At 40.5% G+C, this 18,622-nt stretch overlaps 1 protein-coding gene across 6 annotated transcripts in view; it reads left to right on the top strand.

Annotated features, from left to right (window-relative positions):
* Positions 1-18,622, top strand: part of micu1 (mitochondrial calcium uptake 1) — a 99,503-nt gene that overhangs the window by 48,865 nt on the left and 32,016 nt on the right. For 5 of the 6 annotated variants that reach the window (XM_078530946.1, XM_078530948.1, XM_078530947.1 and 2 more), the window contains exons 4-7: positions 1,767-1,923; positions 5,488-5,650; positions 9,208-9,251; positions 13,386-13,424. In XM_078530946.1, coding sequence (XP_078387072.1) covers positions 1,767-1,923; positions 5,488-5,650; positions 9,208-9,251; positions 13,386-13,424 — 403 coding nt within the window. The remainder of the gene's footprint in view (positions 1-1,766; positions 1,924-5,487; positions 5,651-9,207; positions 9,252-13,385; positions 13,425-18,622) is intronic. The other variant, XM_078530950.1, reaches the window with a different exon arrangement.

Below are 18,622 nucleotides of genomic sequence, written 5' to 3'. Positions count from 1 at the left end.
TGTCACTAAGCAAATGGGGATATACAACCAGCCCAACAACTTGTGAATATGGAACTGAGCCACAGACTATGCAACATCTCCTGCAATGCCTATCGCTAGAGGAACCCTGCACTGTTTGCAGATCTTGCCGAATTCAACAACAAGGCACAAAAATGTGTCCAGTTCTGGCTGGGCCATGTATAGACTGTCCATGGACACGATAAGAAGATCTGATTGTTTGTTTGTTTGTTTGTTTGTTTGTTTTAGAATCTTGTAGCACAGAAGGAAACCATTCAGCCATCGTGCCTATTGTCACTCTCTGAAAGTGCTAACTGCTTATGTTTCTGTCTCTTCCTACACTGAGTACTTACTCACTCTCTTTTTAACAGCTATTATTGGCTCTGCTTCCAATTTTATACTAGCTCATCTATGTTCTGGCAACTCTCGATTTAAAACAAAATTATTTTAATCCATCCCTTTTCTCTTTTGGTAATAAACTTATTATGCCTTCTATTTGCCAACTTATTGAATAATGGAAACATTTACCTTCTCAAAATGTGTGATGATTTTGAACACTTTTATTGGATCTCCTATTATTGGATCTCTGTTGCAATGAAGAGTCCAGTGTCTCTTATCTTCAATGGGAATGATGCATGTCTGTGAATACTGTGTATGTATTGGGGTCTCTCAGGATTTAGTTTGCTCTCTTATCTGAAAATATGCTGGGAGTGGAATTGATTCCTTTTAACTTACAAGCAGGAGCAGGTGGGTTTAGCATTTAAATCTGAAGTCTACAATTGGTCCTTGGGAGACAAGAAATGTGAAAGCAAATTCACCAATTCCATACTTCCAGTATAGTACAGGTCTCAAAGGGAGAGCTAGTCGTGATGGGCTTAGAATGCAATGCATTAGCCCCAATTCTCTTGCCTCTGCTGTCCCATTGTGGAGTTTTTCAGCAAAAAAAACTGCACAAATTCATGTACCTACTAGAACAAAGTTTATCATCTCATGAAGAATAGTAGTTTAGAACAGCAATAAATTACTTTATGGGCCTTAATGTAGGGAAATGTTCCAAAACGTACTAGAGGAGAAATGTAAAATAAAATAGATGTCATGCAGTGGTGGGAGAATTAAGAGAGATGACCAACACCTTGGATTGAAAATGGGTGTTTTAAAAAGGTGTTTAGAGATAGAAAGAAAAGTAAAGGCAAAGAGGTTGGTGAGGGAATTCCAGAGAGTGGGGCTGAAGGCTTTGCAAATGCTGGTGGAGCAAAGGGGAGGGTGGTGCACAGAAGGCCAGAGTCACACGGTGGAAGGGAGTATAAGGCTTGGAGAAGGTTGTAGTGGAAAGAAGAATGGAGGCTCACAAGGGCTTTGAATTTGAACAGCTTTACCAACACAGATCTCCCAGAATCCAAGTTCAGACTGTGCTTATATGAAAATAGCTCTTGTCAACAGCTGTCGAGAGAAACGGGCCTCCTGTTAAAATAGGAGGAGTGTTCAAAGACTCTTGCCCTTTACAGCTGGTAGAACGGGTGCGCATTTGGGAATCTGTAGATCGAACACATTTTTTAATATATCAGAATGACCATATGGGCATGTTTCCAAAAGTGGTGATGGAATTGTTGCAATGGCCCAGCACTAAAAATGCTTGCAGGGAAGTTTAAAGATGAAACAGCCTTTTGTTTGATGTACTTCCCCCAATGTCTACCCAAAAAAGGTTGATATTATAAATGCATCCTGTACAAAAATGCTTAAACTTTTTACTCTTTGCCTTTCCTTGACAGAGCATATGCAGAGGGAGCTTCCTCAGTGAAACGCACACCCAGACCTGACTGTTTTGGGGTTAAGGAGGAACAGGGTGATGAGAAGGCTGTGAAATCACAGGAAGAGGATGCACAGATTGAAAAGAAGAAGAAGAGGCAAGGCTTCAGAGATCGGAAGGTACATCTGTCTGGTTGGATCATTCTGGTAAAATTGGAATATCAGAATTAACAATAACCCAGATTATCTAGCTTCCCTACCCTACAGGTCCTGCATTATGATGCAGTTGCATAGATGCCAAGTGTCTGCTCTCTCCTAAGTGGCCATTGCTCATGTATGAGTCTAGACAGTCAATGTAAACAGGCTATTGATTTTTGAAGCCAAACCTGATGCTGTCCTCATCCAATATCCAAACACATACTTTGCAGCATTTTTTCCCCTACTGTTTAGTCAGGGGTGTGCTGTTATCACTACACTCAAATCACTGTTTTATATCCCTAAGATAACACTTACCCTACAAATATGCAACCAACAATGAACTGTCCTCAATTTAAAGGTCAGGATTAACCACTTCATTGTGCTTTCATTGATGCCATCAATGATTGATGCACCTAAAAGCACAGTTGACATGTAAAGGGACCTAAATTTGCAAATGACTTAGATAAAAGTGCTGCAAGCATCCTCCTATAAAGCCATGTGCTTGAATCTGCTTAAATTGGGATTAAAATTGGGATTCCCATTCAAATGCAAATTGCTCTATATTTTAGAAGTGAATTATTGCAAGTGTCCTCTCCAGTGATAGCACTAATTAATTTGTGATGTGATCTAAGATTACATTGCGGTATCACTTTCATGCAATTTTAAATGCCACAAACTTAGCAATCTCTTCCAAGCCTCCAGATCCATATTTTAAAAATAATTTCCCTTTGTTGCCTCTGGCTCTTCCATCAATTATCTCACATCTGTGTCCTCTTGGGACCATACTTCTGGAAACTGTTTCTGCTTACTTACCCGAGCAAAACCATTCATGATTATATTAAATGTTTTCTCACCTTCTCAAGGATAACAACCCCAGCTTCTCCAGTCTCGCTACATAACTGAAGTCCCACACATCCCTGAAACAAATCAGAAAATGCTGGAAAAACTCAGCAGGTCTAGCAGCATCTGTGGAGAGAGAAACGGAGTTAACGTTTCAAGTCCGTATGACCCTTCTTCAGAGCTAAAAAGAAGCAGAATTGTGATGAAATTTATACCGTTTAAGGGAGGTGGAGCAGGTGAAGCTGGATAGAAGGTCAGCGATAGGTGGGGGCAAAGGAGAGATTGACAAAGATGTCATGAACAAAGGGACAAAGGAAGTGTTAATGGTAGTGGCAAGGGCTAAAAAAGGTGCTGATAGTGGCATAAAGGTAAGAAAGCAGAATGTGATAATAGAAGAACAAGGGTAAGCACTCTGTGAAAGAACAACATGGAACAAGTAACAGATAGCCCTATTGGGGGCGGTGGTGGGGGAAAAAAGGATAGAAAATGGGATAAAAAAGGGGATGAAACAATGAATAAAAATTAAAATAGGTGGATAAAAAATAAAAATGAACTTTGAAAAAAGAGATTAAAAAAGGGGTGAAGATAGAGGATGCGTGTTCATGGTCTGAAGTTGTTGAACTCCATGTCAAGTCCAGAAGGCTGTGAAGTGCCTAATCGGATGATGAGATGCTATTCCTCCAGTTTGCGTTGGGCTTCACTAGAACATTGCAGCAGGCCAAGGACGGACATGTGGACATGAGAGCAGGATGGTGTGTTGAAATGGCAAGCAACAGGAAGACCTGGGTCATCCTTGCGGACAGACCGGATGTGTTCCGCAAAGCGGTCACCCAGTCTGCATTTGGTCTCCCCAATGTAGAGGAAACCGCATTGGGAGCAGCAAATGCAGAAGACCAAATTGAAGGAGGTGCTAGTGAAGTGCTGCTTCACCTGAAAGGAGTGTTTGGGCCCTTGGACGGTGAGGAGGGAGGAAGTGAAGGGGCAGGTATAAAAACCGGTGTCCACATAAAAGCATAGTTTACAGCAGAGAATTCAGCCATTTGGCCCATCTTGTACGTGTTAGTTCTTTGCTAGATAAATTCAAAACCAATCCTACAGACCTGCTTTCTCCCCATGGCTCTGTTTCATCCTCTGCTTCAAATATTTATCCAATTTTTCCTTAAAAGACAAAATGGTCTTCACCTCAACTACTCCCTATAACAATGTGTCCCCAATCTCTATTCATGTTCTGCATGAAGAAAATTCTCCCCATCTTTATCCCTGCTCTTTTGATAACATCGTTTTAACATGAGTGGCTCTGTGCCATTGACACCCCAACCAGAGAAAATAGTTTTTTCCTCTCTCCATCCTATTGAAACCCTCTACAGCAAGAAAGAACTTGCATTTCTATAGCACCTTTCACAATTTCAGGATGTCCCAAAACACTTTACAACCAATGAAGTGCTTTTCTTTGAAACGTTGTCACTATATTAATGTAGGGAATGCAGCAGCCAATTTCCATCCAGCAAGGTTCCACAAACAGCAATACAATATTGATCAGACAACCTGTGTTAGTGTTGCTAGTTGAGGAATAAATATTGGCCAAGGCACTTTAGAAACCTCCATTTGATTTCTTTGATCGCTCCACTGCGGTGAAAATAGTCCCAGTGTCGTGCACGTCTCTTCACAGCTACAGTTTTCAACCCCTGATGTCAGAAAAGGTAGAAAATATTCAACACCACTTTTATTTCTTTTAGTTCTGGAAATAGCTGTTGTGGAAAATCAAATCAAATTGTAAATGGTGGAATGTGTTGCAGTGAGGGAGATAAAGAGCTGCTAACATTGGGAATATAGGCATATATCATGATTTTGGAAGTAAAAGTGAAGAAAAAAGTGTTCTTTTTAAATCTGTATTTGGTCCACACTTGTTTAATAAACAATAGAATTGAAACTGCGATGTTATCTGCAGAATGCTTCAAGAATTCCCTTGCAACAAGATTGCATTATAATTGCAGATTGCCCATGGCGTTGTTCACATGTATGAGAGAATGATGTTTGCAATGACAGGAGTCTTATACCATGTAGTATGCAGTGCTTTGTTCTGTTGCTCAGGTGATATTATATTCAATATGACCAGACTCTTTAAAGCCACAAACACTATTTGCACTTATGATTCGAGCGCAGTTACTGATTAATTACTGTTGCTGATCAAAGTTTGCACATTGATGGATGCTTGTAAATCTGTGACTCAAGGCAACAAGAAAGTAGCATGAAATGACTGGAGATTTTTTAAAATGTGACATTTCGAACTGTGATGAATCCATAGAAGTAGATGTTAAATTTAACATGGTTGCTGTACTAACGGTCAACATATATACTACATTTACTGCAACAAATATACTAAATTATTGCAGAAATTCAATTACTAAATTTAAAATAAATGGGTTAGTACCTGCATTGCTGTTACTGAAGTTATTGTTATTGAGAGGACTGTAGTGCAAACGTTTGTATGGCAGCAGCTCTGACTGAAATATCTATCTCATCAGTCTAAAATCATAGGGATGTTTCTTTTCATTCTCTATGAACCCACATTCAAACCAAGGATGAATTGTTTTGTATTGAGAATTTGCTGGAGCACTGTGCTTTCATTGTTCTACAGCGAACTTCCCCTGCCATAACAAATGAGAGGAGCTCTCGATTACAATTCATCTTTCCTTTTCTTTTCAGGTAATGGAATATGAGAACCGTATTCGGGCTTACTCCACACCAGACAAAATCTTCCGATACTTCGCAACATTGAAGATCATCAATGAGAATGGAGATTCTGAAGTGTTCATGACACCCCAAGATTTTGTTCGGTCGATTACGCCAAATGAAAAGCAGCCAGAGAGTGAGTGAAAAATTGTAGTTCAATTAGCAATTAATTCAGTGAATTAACTTTTAGTTAAATGTTCTTCCCATAGTTTTAAAGGATCTACATTAGTCTACTGCCCAGTCTGCAGGCACCAAGTTTGAATTCTAATTTTGACATTAGCACTCAGGCTATGGATGGCTGTGCCTGAGTGGGTCATCTGTGGGATGGGGGAGAAACTGACAGCCATGTCAGTGTGGTTGTGGAAAGAAGTTCAAAGTATCTACAAGGCACAAGTCAGGAGTGTGATGGAATACTCTTCACTTGCCTGGATGAGTGCAGCTCCCACAACACTCAAGAAGCTTGACACAATCCATGACAAAGCAACCCATCTGATTGGCACCTCATCCACAAACATTCATTCCCATCACCACCGATGCACAGTAGCAACAGTGTGTGCCACCTATAAGATGCACTGCAGGAACTCACCAAGCCTCCTTAGACAATACCTTCCAAACCCACGACTGCTACCACCTAGAAGGACAAGGGTAGCAGACACATGGGAACACCACCACCTGGAAGTCCCCCTCCAAGCCACTCACCATCCTAACTTGGAAATATACTGCCGTTCCTTCATTGTCGCTGGGTCAAAATCCTGGAACTCCCTCCCTAACAGCACTGTGGGTGTACCTACACCACATGGACTGCAATGGCTCAAGAAAGCAGCTCACCACCACCTTCTCGAGGGCAATTAGGAATGGGCAATAAATGCTGACCTAGCCAGAGATGCCCATGTCCCAGAAATGAATTTTTAAAAAATCTCTTCCTGCCCCTAACCTGTTATCGGATTTGCAGTACAGGCAGTGTTTTTTCTTACTGCCTGTACTTCACCAGGTGCACCAACTGGAAGATCATACAATTCGTAAACAGTTAAACGTAAGGCTACATCTTTCATTCGCTTTTAATACGGCAATATTTAGTCTACATGCCCTCTGTACTTTTGGACACCCAGAAAATTGTAATTGGGGCATAGATAGATATCTCCAACCATTGCTGCAGAGCAATGAGTTACTCTAAACTGCAACAACATCCTTTTTTTCTAAAAAAAGTCCCTTTAAACCTTTGTCCTTTGCTGTCAGAGAGTAAGATGCAAATTCTTCAGTCAAGTATACTGAAATGGAAAATTGCATCTAGAAACTTTTGCCTAGAACCAAAATCCAATTTAATGTGGGGATGTGTTCAGTTACTGTCATGCTAATACCCTGGGGAGTTTGTCTGCAGGTAAGTGATGTTTTATGTTTGCCGCAGAATGAAATATCTTGCACTGTTTTTCATTCTGGCAAAGGAGTACAAACAATCAAGCGTGTTCATATGCTTTTTAGACTAGTGAACAGTAAGGTGAAATAAATTTTATTTATGAGGGTAGTGGTAATTAATAGAGGGTTCTGTTCATCAACAAGTCTTTGATCTTTGAATTTATTTGGTTCTTTAGTTTGTGGAATGTTGATAAGTCTTGGTTTGATTCCAACTTTTGGTTTGAATTCTGCTTGCAGTCAATGTTAGCCATTATATCAGCAGTCTTAAGTTCAGTTTATTTCCCGTTGTATTGTCAATGGCTGGCCTGGGGTCTGGAGCACAGTTTTGATGGTTAAACTGCTCTGGTGTAGAGCTTTGTTTACACTGGTTGCTGCTCAAGTATTGCCTGCAGGGAAATGGTCAAAGTAGCCATATCCTGAAGTTAGAGATTAATTGATTCTGGAAGATTTATAGCTGGTTATAAATCCCAGCTCTTGCTCATGGAGGAGGCCAGGTTATTGGAAACAGAACAGCCTTTCTGCTTTTTTCCTGGTGTGTCCATCTAAGAATGGTAGACAGAGCCTTAGCATAATATATCTTCTGAAAGGTGGCTCCTGTGACAGTCTAACACTGTTTTGATACTGCACAGGTACTGCACTAGCCTACAACATGTGCTCAAACTGGAATAGTACAGCACCAAAGGAGGCCATTCAGCCCATCACATCCATGCTGGCTCTTTTGAAGAGCAATACACCATCCTACTCACCATCCCTTTCTCAAATACCTGCAACTTTTCTCTTTTAAGACTGTTGAAGGCTATTACTGAACCTGTATCTAGCACCCAATTAAGCATTCTAATTCCTGAAGAAAAAAATAAAATGCTGGAAGAACTCAGCAGGTCCGGTAGCATCTGCGGAGAGAAAAACAGGGGTAATGTTTCGAGTTCAAAATGATTCTTCTTCGGAATCCTAAATCCTACCTTTCTCTTTTAGCTTTTCCCATGTTACATGGGGTTGCCACAATGCTGGTTGATCACTCCTTCATATCATCCATCATTTTTTTTCTTTGGATTTGGACAGGTGTTTTTACAGTCAAATGCCCTTCCTGCTGCTAACCCTCTCCATTTACCCAGGCTGGGGACCAGCATTGATGCACACTGGCTTGTCTGCACCAGTGGGTGGGTGGGTTTCTAAATCCTAACTAATCATTGCATAAAACAATTCTCCTCCTGTGGCATCTGGTTCTTTTGCCAATCACCTTAAATCTGTGCCCTCTTATGGTTACACCCTTAGCCATTGAAAATCTTTTCTCTTATTTAATCTATTCAAACCCTTCATGACCTTAAATACCTCAATCAGATCTCCTCTTAGCCTTCCTGTGCTTTAAGTCTTGGAGTGGTGTGTGAGTCCATAGCCTTCTGACGCTAAGACAAGGATTCTATCAACTGAGCAAGTTGACACTTTTATGTTTCTAAATTCTTAGTTTCTAATACTGAGCATACTCCCTCTGCCATCATCTTGCTTTAAATAATGGATTCACAGAGACACAAGCTTCTGAGAAAATTATGCAAATAAAATGGACAAACTAGTATGTAAATGCCCTGCTTCTGAATTATTAGCACATTGTGAGAGGAAGGTCAAATTTACTTAATCATCTGCCATGTTTTAATACTACAGCTTGAGAGTTCTTTCAGTCTGCTTTCATGGCACTCAGATACTGTAAGAATTTCTAAATTTTCTTATGAACATGTGATTGTTGTTGGATTATGTTGGTTTTCTGTGACTCCGGGATATTTTGTATGTTATTACTGCTTTTGTGACATTCACTCTTTATTATGAATTTTGTGTCTTGATACCCTAAACAATGGTTAAACTCAGCCTTTGTTTGCTTAATAACATTTTTAATAAGATACTTAGTAGTTTTAAAGCACACATTCCCACTTCATTGGTAGAATACATTGTGCATTACATGGCAATAATACTTCTATCCTGAAAACAATGCATCATCTAACATACCAGGAGCAATGCTCTGGGCGATCTTTTGATGGTAAATGTTCTGATAAAAATATTGTTATAGCCTGACAAGTTAAAACTACTTGCAGATTTTACTTTTTGAAATCATTTGTTATAAAGTGAAAGGTTTTGAAATGAATTTTCAATCAGAATTATGTCTGCAAAGCCGTCAACAGGTGTATGATTAGCCAAGGATCTGAATGAATAAATTAACACCAAGCTGTTGGAGATTTGCGTGGTGATATTTAATCATAACCCAGTCTCTCTTTCTCCCTCTTTCTCTCTCAGATCAGGGTCTGGACCAGTTTATAGTGAAACGATACGATGGGAAGGTTAGTAACACCATATTGCCATGCGTGTTATATAGTTGTCATTGTAACTGATTGGCTCCAGGTTCGTAGAAAGAAATAGTTTCTGGGACACCACACTGACCTAATATGCATCTTATTTTATGTAAGAGAAGGTAAATGGTGGTGAATCACTTTGGGATCTACTTGCAAAATCTTGTGTAAGACCTGCATATAATATATAGTAGATGAAATCTCCCAGCAATCAACTAAAGTTCATTTCCAGGTAAACTTTTTGTGGTTGTAATGTTTCTGTTTATTTGATGTAACTAATACTGTTTCTACAGTGGACAAAGTTCCTCATCATAATACTTGATGCAGGCTCTACCAACAACCTTTCGAGTTCTTGGTCACGCAGTACAGCAACATGTAATTCAAGCCTCCACCTTAATGTCTTCATGATCTCAGCTATTAAGCACTAGAAGGCGTCTGAACACACAGCTAGGTGCAAGCCCGATAGCAAACTGTCCACCCCACTCTTATCTTCTGGAGCCCAAGTGCATGATCCGGGGAAACCTTCAAGAAGTGGAATATAGGTTCGGAAGAGAGCACATGGTCTCATTACAGGACAATATAACCTAAAGGATAAAAATAAATTTGTCTCCATTCTGTTTCTCATCTTTTGTAATAATCGGGCGGATGTTCTCAAAAATGTTGCCAATTTATTTCAGTTGCTGATGAAACAAGATTCGGCTAAGTCACTAAACAAATGACTGAAACACTGCAGAAGATGGGAAAGGACAAGAGATGGATTGGTGGAGCCATTTCCAGTGCTACAAGATATTGAAACGTTCCCAACCCACCTCAAGTCCTTGAGGTTGCAGACTCTGCTCAGTTACCAGCAGTGACTCCTTGACTTGTTAATGTCACAGAGACTAGATAAACTGAGAAAATACTCTTAATTTTTCGACATTTTTTCTTGCCAATTTCTTATTCCCAAAAATTCTCTCCCTCCCTTTCTGGAAGGCATTGACTCCTTACTGGAATTAAGTTTTCTATATACCAGGTGCCCTCAGAATGGTCAATATTAGAGCATAGCAAGATATTGTTTCTGACTTTGAATTTATGCCCCTCTTGACAACAGATTATTCATGTGTGGGTAAGCAGTTCAACTATGAAAACATAAAGTTCAAGAACAAACATATTCTCAAATAGCATCTGTCAGAATTCGTAATTCCAGCAAAGGCCACTGGATTGTAATCTGCAGCAGGAACCCTGGAAAAAAATTTCCACTCCATAGCTCATGTGAGCTGTCAAGCCCTAACATCCAGTTATTCATGCAGCTGAGGTCAGCCAACTCAAAACAGACTGAGGATTGAACTTAGAACCTTCCTGGTCTGTACAGTCAGCACATGGGATAAATACAGTGAGCCATCAAAGTACATCTGTTCTTCCCCTGTAATAATAAATCTGTGCCTCTGGTATTTGTTGACAACCAATTGGAAATGGAGGTATGTGCTGCCCTAAATTTTAATGGCCCAAATCTTCTGATATGAGGAGAGGCCTTTGACTCAACTTATGTCACAGATGTGCCTCAGGACCCTGAGATGTCCCAACGTACGCACATCTGCGGTACTTATATGGGAAGTTTTTATCCTGCCCAGACTGCTCTGTGATTCCAGCGACAGTGGGATAAGATGGCCCCGAATCTGTTTGCGCTATACTTACCCTATTTTTTACACAGATTTGCTTAGAGCTTTTCACAGCGGGTATAAACCAATAAAAGTAAGTCAGCTGGAGTATGAAGCACTCCAGACCCACTGCAATGTTCATCTCCCTCTGGTAATGTTCGCCACCACCCCAGCCACTGGACAGTGCTTACCCCCCCTGCTGTGCCACGGAATAGTGCTTATGCTTTCCTGCACCCCAGATAGTGCTCACCTCCACCTCCTCCAGACAGTGCTCACCCCCTCTCCTGACTCACCTTCCAGAATTCCTGGCTGCTGTCTGGTCGATGTTGGAAGAGTCAGCATCGTTGGAGAGTGCGTGAGTGGGGGTTGATCATTTTGTGGGGTGAGGCAGGGTGTGAACATTGTTGAGGGTGGTGAACACTGTCGAGGGAGGGGTGTGAACAATTTTTTGGGTGAGGGGGGCGCTAACATTGTCAAGAGTGAGGGAAGGGGGGGTTTCTGGGGTGGGGAGGGGAGGTGAACACTGTCAGGATGGTGGGGGGATAGCACTGCCAGTGGGGTGATGCTCTGCCATTTCAGAGGTTGACAGCTCCATTTAAAACAATGTAAGTCAATGAACTGAAGACAGACCTTAAGGGACATGCCAACCTTTTAGCTAAGAGCGAACCTGATTAGAAATGGGGCATAATGAGAAAAGGGGGCCTGGCTGCGCTGAAATTACGTCTGATAATTTGCTGTGTGCATCCCTGCTGGAGCTCGCATCGGAAGGTGCAAAGGCTCCAGTGTAAAATGGTAGGTGGGCAGTTTCAATCGGAGTTCATGTCGGACGCACCCTCTCCGACACTAACCGGAAGACCTCGGTCAATATTTTAAAATAATTATTTGGGAATAGGATACTTACGCAATACTAATGTGTAGGCACCAGATTTTAACCGGCATTTTTTTTTGAGAAGAGTTGATTTTTGTGGAAAAAAGCAGCCTTGACAATTTAAGGTTTATTTTCTCACTGGCATTATTCACTTGTGCTCGCACTGAATTCCTTTTTTAAACAGACTTTTAACGCATTTGTTTTAAGATAATTGTTGAGCATTTTTACAGGAACAACAGCAATTAGGAAGTAGATTCCATTAAAGTTTTTCCTGTAGGTACTATAATTTATCTATGTATATTGTTAATGTGTAAATCACAAATTAATTTTCCCCACCAGTGAATTCCTGTATTTGTTGCTCCTCGCATTGTCGTACGTGTAGTGATGAATGTTTGCAACAGCCTAATATTTTATCCTCTCCAAACAGATGAATTGCTGTTTCTGTTGTCCTGAAGTCTCCTGGGTGTGTTCTCTCTGTACACATGTATGGCACTGTCACTGACCTTTCTTTATTAACATGATCCTTTGTTTATTCTTCCTGCGCTATATTAATGCTCTTTCTGAGCATTTTGATAACCTTTCAGGGAATAATTTTCTCAAGTTTTTTTGTGCTGAGTATTTTAATGTAGAATTAGTAAAATCCAATATTTCACATTTCAAAGTTTTTTTAAACCAACAGTACAATAATGTCACTGTAGTTCTTAAAGGATTGAAGCAATAGATCTGTGGCTACTTGGTAGTATAATTTCTTCCATTTGGTAACGTTAACAAGATAAAGAAAGTGCAAGTATAAAGTGAGAAACTTGCTCTATTCTGAAGCTAACCTTTTAGCTAAGAGCAAACCTGATTAGAAAAAGCCTTTGGTTTTGATTTTCCCCCACCAGCTGTGTCCAGTGAAGGATGCAAGTTATAAAAGCTGCTAGATTGTCATAAAAACCCAACTGTTTCAGTAATGTTCTCCAGGAAAAACAGTGTGCACCCCTACCTAGTATGGTCTATAAATGACTCACAACAGCTACACCTCTTGAGTTTGGTTGCACCCTGAGTTCATCTCTGGATTTTCTTTTTCTCACTATCTGGTGTGATTTCAAACAGATCTTTCAGATTTGCTCTCATCAGTGCTGCCTTCTAGAAACTCAGTTTCCTCTTTGGCGCCAAGTTCTTCTCTTCTGCCTCAATATCTCTTCTCTGTAAAACCCAAGTCACTCTCAGACTTGAATACTGCCCTCATTGCTAAGGAAACCCTTTCTACCTCGATCTAGCCACCCTCACCCATTGCTACTTTCTGATCAATCTCTTTTTTACTTTTCAGCTATTTTCGCCCTCTCCCTGGGCTGTTGGAAAAACATTGCTGTGAGACTATGTTGTAATTTCACAAACAATTGCAGTTATAATTAACTGCTGCAGGCTTGCTGTGGCTATTCTCTGTTGTGCTGTAGCCTCATGACTGTGTTCTCTGTGTACACTTGTATTGCAGTCTCACTGGCCTTTCTGTCACTCTACGAATTTGAAATCTCGCAGCCCCGCTCTTTGCATCTGCAGGCGGATTGTAATTTAACTGCAGCTTAACTTTATTTCTACAGGTATTGTAGTTTGACTGTGGCTGTTTTTTTTCTACAGATGTGTTGCAGTCTGCGTATGGCTGTTGTTTCTCTACAGGTATACTGCCATCTTGTTTCTCTATAGGTGTAATGCAGTCTATTTGTCTGTGTTGCACTTAATAGAGAGTTCTAAAAATAACAATAGATCCAAAGTAAAGCACACTGTGCATGTCCTTGGGTCATTTCTGCAGGTGTACTTTCTAATTATGAATGGTTCTCTGAACTGGAATATTGTGGGTGATGCATTTTAATCATTTAATCTTGGCTATTGCCTATACTCTAACACTAAAATGTTTTGAATGTTTTGTGGTATTTTTAACATTCTGTGAGTCCTCGTCTGTTTGGTCTGCCAAAGGTGAACATTGTCAGCTTACCAGGACAGGAGCCTAACCATCCCAACCAAGCTGCTGTTGGCTTTAGTGTTGATGTAGCTATTAACTGTTTCTTATTGTCTGTCTGCTGTGTTGCCTGTAATCATTCAATGTAGCATACTGTATTTTGTGATGTAACCAGACCCCCATTTTCTTCCCTTCTCACCACATTCTGAACCACACTCCCACTCGTCAGGATTTCTGGCAGGTATGAGGTGTGTGAGCATGTGCATAACCCAGTATGCACTTCAGCGTTTGCCATGCTCTCTTCTGTAGGCCCTCCCCCTCCCCTCACCCCTCTTCCCCCATATTCCTGTCTGGACTATCCTAGCATGCTATGTTGCAAGTGCCTGAGACGCAAGGAAAGACTGATCAATTAAATTGAATTTAATTTTATGCTGCACTTCATTATGAATGTATATTCTGTGGGAATTTTAATTACCACTGTGCTCAGCACCATGGCTCAGTCCTTCCAAAGGTTATCTGCACAGTGGCAAATCTTAGTGCACTTTTAATGGAAAATTTGGGGTGGAAACTTGCCAAGAATTAGTTATGCAGGTGAGCCATTTTATGCACAGCAAGTCCTGCTCAAATAGCAATGAGGTAACTCATCAGTTAATGTATACAGGAAATGCTGGAAATATCCAGCAGGTCAGGCAGCATCTGTGGAGACAGAAACAGAGTTAGCGTTTCAAGTCTGCAACCCTTCGTCAGAACTGGAAAATGTTACAGATGCTACGAGTCTTAAGCGAGTACAGGTGCAGGGAAAGCGGGGAAGGGAAGGAAAAACATGACGAGAAGCCGGAATGATTTAAGTGCCAAAAGGGTTAATGGGGTAAGCCAGTAGTGTGTGGTATTGGGACAAGTAACAGAACAAAAGTTGTGTCTTGGGGAGAGGTAAATTGCAGCAGAATCAGTACCAGTACCAGCACCTGCTATCCAAACAAATGAAAGCAATTAAAGTTTGCACTCAATGTTGAGTCCAGAAGGATATAAAGTGGCAAATCAAAAGGTGAGATGCTGTCGTTGAGCCTCATTGGAGTAGTGGAGGAAGTTGAGGACAGAGTGAGAGTGGGTCAGAGAATTAGATCAACTGACTATGTCATTTTGTTTTAGGTGGTTGAGGGAGAATTGTTGGCCAGGCACTGATTGAGCACTCTGTTATTCAAGCTGTTCTGTGGAGGCAGGGAAGAGCATTGGAGTAGCTGGGTGTTATGGGGTGTAGTCCACTTTTTATTGTGAGATGCTGAGAACAAATTGTGTATCTATTTTATTTGAAGCATTCACAGTAAATTTTGCCTGCAATCCAGGAACAAAATATTGTCTACGGTTGGTGGAGTGCCGCTGCAAAAATATTTTTCTGGGGGAGGGGGGGGGTACATCCTGTTGCTACTTTTCTTAATATTAGAAGCTCTGCCTGTATTTGAGCTTTTTGCTCAATTTACCTTTGTGATTTTACTGGAGGATTTCAGAACAAACTGCACTTCAGAGTAATATCAGATATAGAGAGGATGAGGGTAACTCTGGATTCTATTACATGTCGAATAGGAATCAGCAGCCAGCAAGACAAGACAGCCTGTTCCCAGTTAGCAAACTGAGTAGCAGCGAGGAGACAGCAGAAATTTCCTGATGTATATTCTTCGAGTGAGAGAAATTAGTAATGACCATTCTGGAGTACCAAAACACTTGAGGATAGGGGAAGAGGAAGCTGTCCGAGTCTTGCCCAGGAACGGAAAAAAATATTGGCCGCAGGCCTTGCTCCACGTGACTCTTAAGCTCTTAACAGGAGCTACTCGGGAGTTCCACTGCTGAAACTTCTACAAGGAGAGATCGGAGTTTCAAATAAGATTCAAGGCACCAAAAAAAAAAGTTAATGCAGCCGCATGAAAAATATCTGATTGAGAAAGGGTTATAAGAATGTTAGTGTGGAATGAGATTGCTAAATGTTTCATGGAATTGTGCTACCGAGGAAGAGGAGACCTGCGCATGTGGAAGCCAACTGGCCTGTTTTCAGGAGACGAGTACTTTGACATTTTAGTTTACTTTGATTACCTTTGGAGATTGGGGAATATTCATGCAGACTTTCTCTCAGATTAGCTGCAATGTTAGAGGCTATGATAGGGTGGATTGCACAGGAGCAACAAAAGGTTCTTTTACTCCACACTCTGTCAAACTCAAGTGGTACAAGTCTGCCTCCTCCAGAGGATCTTGCACTGCTCCAACCCAGGGGGCTTGTCGGACAGAAATGGCTTTTTCTTTGAAGTCTATTTCTTTCCATATTCCAGGTTGTAATCCAAATCCCAAGAATCAGTAGCCAAGCTGTTCAAGGATGTCAGTGAAATCCTTGAAACGAAGGCTAACATATAAGTTTACTGCCAGTATTCTCTTCAATCCAGTAAAAGGTTGCTATAAAATCATAATGCAGGTATAAAACTCAAGCACTTAAGCATTTTTTCTAGAGGCCTCAAGATTTAATTAGTGCCCTTAGGCCCCTTTCCATTATTTGCAATGTTACAAATATAGCAGCAGTAAACCTTTAGATAACTGAAGCAAACTTTTATGTCTGTGAATCTGTGGTTCAACAATGGAAAACTGTCATAGATAAAAGCTCATAAAGATGCCCCTGGAGCGATTCAAGGGAGACCATTTAAAATTTGAAGGTTCCTTGAAGGAGTCAGCAGAAGCAGCAAAACAGAATATTTTTAGTCAAATTGGAACAATTCATGACACAAGGTGATGCATGAAAAGTCATGCAGTCATTTTGCTTTCTGCCTCTGAATAAAACAACAAAGTACCCTACTCTAGCTTCTGTTTACAGTGATATATAGCTGTACTAAAGTTGTACATGGCTGGCTTTAGGTTGGCCTCTGGCTATATACGTAGTTTTAATGAATCAAAACTGTTCCACCCTGCAGTCCATTGGAGATGAACCTGTGAGATCATTGCCTGAAAGCTATCAGATTTGTAATTGTAAAATTCCACTGTATTCAAGATTTATAACCTTATTTAACAGTTGACTGAGGTGCTAGCATGTTCCATGGCTGCAGCACAAAGAAGGTTAGCCACCAATGAGAGTGTTCTCCCTATTGTGTCCCCAATTTAAATGGAGAGAGACTGCAGAATTCTGCAGTACTGAGGAATCTGGGCGTCCTTGAACATGAATCACAAAAAGTTAGGTATTGCAAGGGGATGGAGTATAAAAGTAGGAAAATCTTGCTACAGCTGTACAGGACGTTGGTGAGACTGCACCTGGAGTACTGTGCACAGTTTTGATCCCCTTACTTAAGGGGATCAATTGGGAGCAGTTTAGAGAGGGTTCACTAGGCTAATTCTGAGATTAAGGGGCTGTTTTATGAGGAACAATTAAGCATGTTGGGCCTATACTCATTGGAGTTCAGAAGAATGAGAGGTGATCTTATTGAAACATAAGATTCTGAGGGGGCTAAATGCTGAGAGAATGTTTTTTCTCATTGGGGAATCCAGAATAGGAGTCACAGCTTAAAAATTAGGAGTCTCCATTTAAGATGGAAATGAGCAAGAATTTCTTCTTCAGAGGGTTGTCAGTCTTTGGAATTCTCTTCTACAGAGGGCAGTGGAGGCGGAGGCAGGGTCATTGAATGTATTCAAGGCTGAGATTTTTTTAATTCTTTCACGGGATGTGGGCGTCACTGGTGAGGCCAACACCTATTGTCCATCCCTGATTGCCCTTGAGAAGGTGGTGGTGAGCCACTTTCTTGAACCATTGCAGTCCATGTGAGACAGTCGGATAGATTTTTGATTGACAAGGAAGATAAGGGTTGAGGGGGACAGGCAAGAAAGTGGAATTAAGGCCACAATCAGATCAGCCACAATCTTATTGAATGACAGAGCAGGCTCAATGGACCAAATGGCCTAATCCTGCTCCTATTTCTTATGATAAACACTTGTAAAGGATCACTTTCAATGTTACAATGAGACTGAAGGTATGTGTATTAGTTGAATCTATTCTTGGCCTCTTGTTTTGCATGACTATTATGAACTTAAGGGTTTAGAAATTGAGTGCAAAAAGGAGTTCACAAAACTGGTACTCATTAAGTTTTCAAAATACTTGAGAGCTACGATTAATTTTGAATTTTCGTTCAGGAAACTGGAAAACCTTTTTTATGGTTTTGGAGATCAGAACATTGAAGGCACAACTTCCATGGATAATGAATTGAAGATAAGAGGAATTATATTTTAATGGTCTGCTGTGCTAAATTGTAATTGGAAAATGTAGCATAATAGCTCAGTATAAATCTGTTAATAATATAGTTAGTAGAGTTTTTCAGTCAACTCACTTCACTACCCTCACAGAAAGGTACAAAATCATCTTACAGTACATTTTCTGTGTCTTACAGTGTCACCATTGGGGCTGTGCCATGTAGCTAATAGAAAAAATTTAGCAACCAGCAATTTATATCAACTAATTCTCCTTATTGAGTGCCTCATCATAAAGCAGCAGTTCACCCTCACCCTCCCATGAGTTTCAAGAAATTGCTGCATTTGCATATTGATTGCCAATTAAACTCACCTCTAAAAGTTGGGACTTGTATATAATAGAGCTAGTACCTTTTTAATGACAAGGTTTATAATCCTGAAACACCACTTGAGCTCTCTGGCCTGGAAAGGAACAATTGAAACTGTGGAGTCTTGTTCCTACAGATTCTAAATAGTTGTTAGACATTTAAAAAATATACATTTAAAATTTAATTCTTTCCTTGCTTTTCTGTTCTGTGTGACTTGCTTTCTCTTAAACCAACTTTTTTCCCTTTTTCTCTTTTGGTACCTGATTTAACTTTTATTCATCCTAATTCCTTCTCCTCTGCTCCTCTATTTCTTTCTCAATTCTTATATCTCATGGATTAAG

The sequence above is a fragment of the Cetorhinus maximus genome, chromosome 27 (assembly GCF_964194155.1).
Source record: "Cetorhinus maximus chromosome 27, sCetMax3.hap1.1, whole genome shotgun sequence".
In the NCBI taxonomy this organism is placed as follows: Eukaryota; Metazoa; Chordata; class Chondrichthyes; order Lamniformes; family Cetorhinidae; genus Cetorhinus; species Cetorhinus maximus.
Note: the sequence above shows the minus strand (reverse complement) of the source record. Positions and strands in the feature narration are given on the sequence as shown.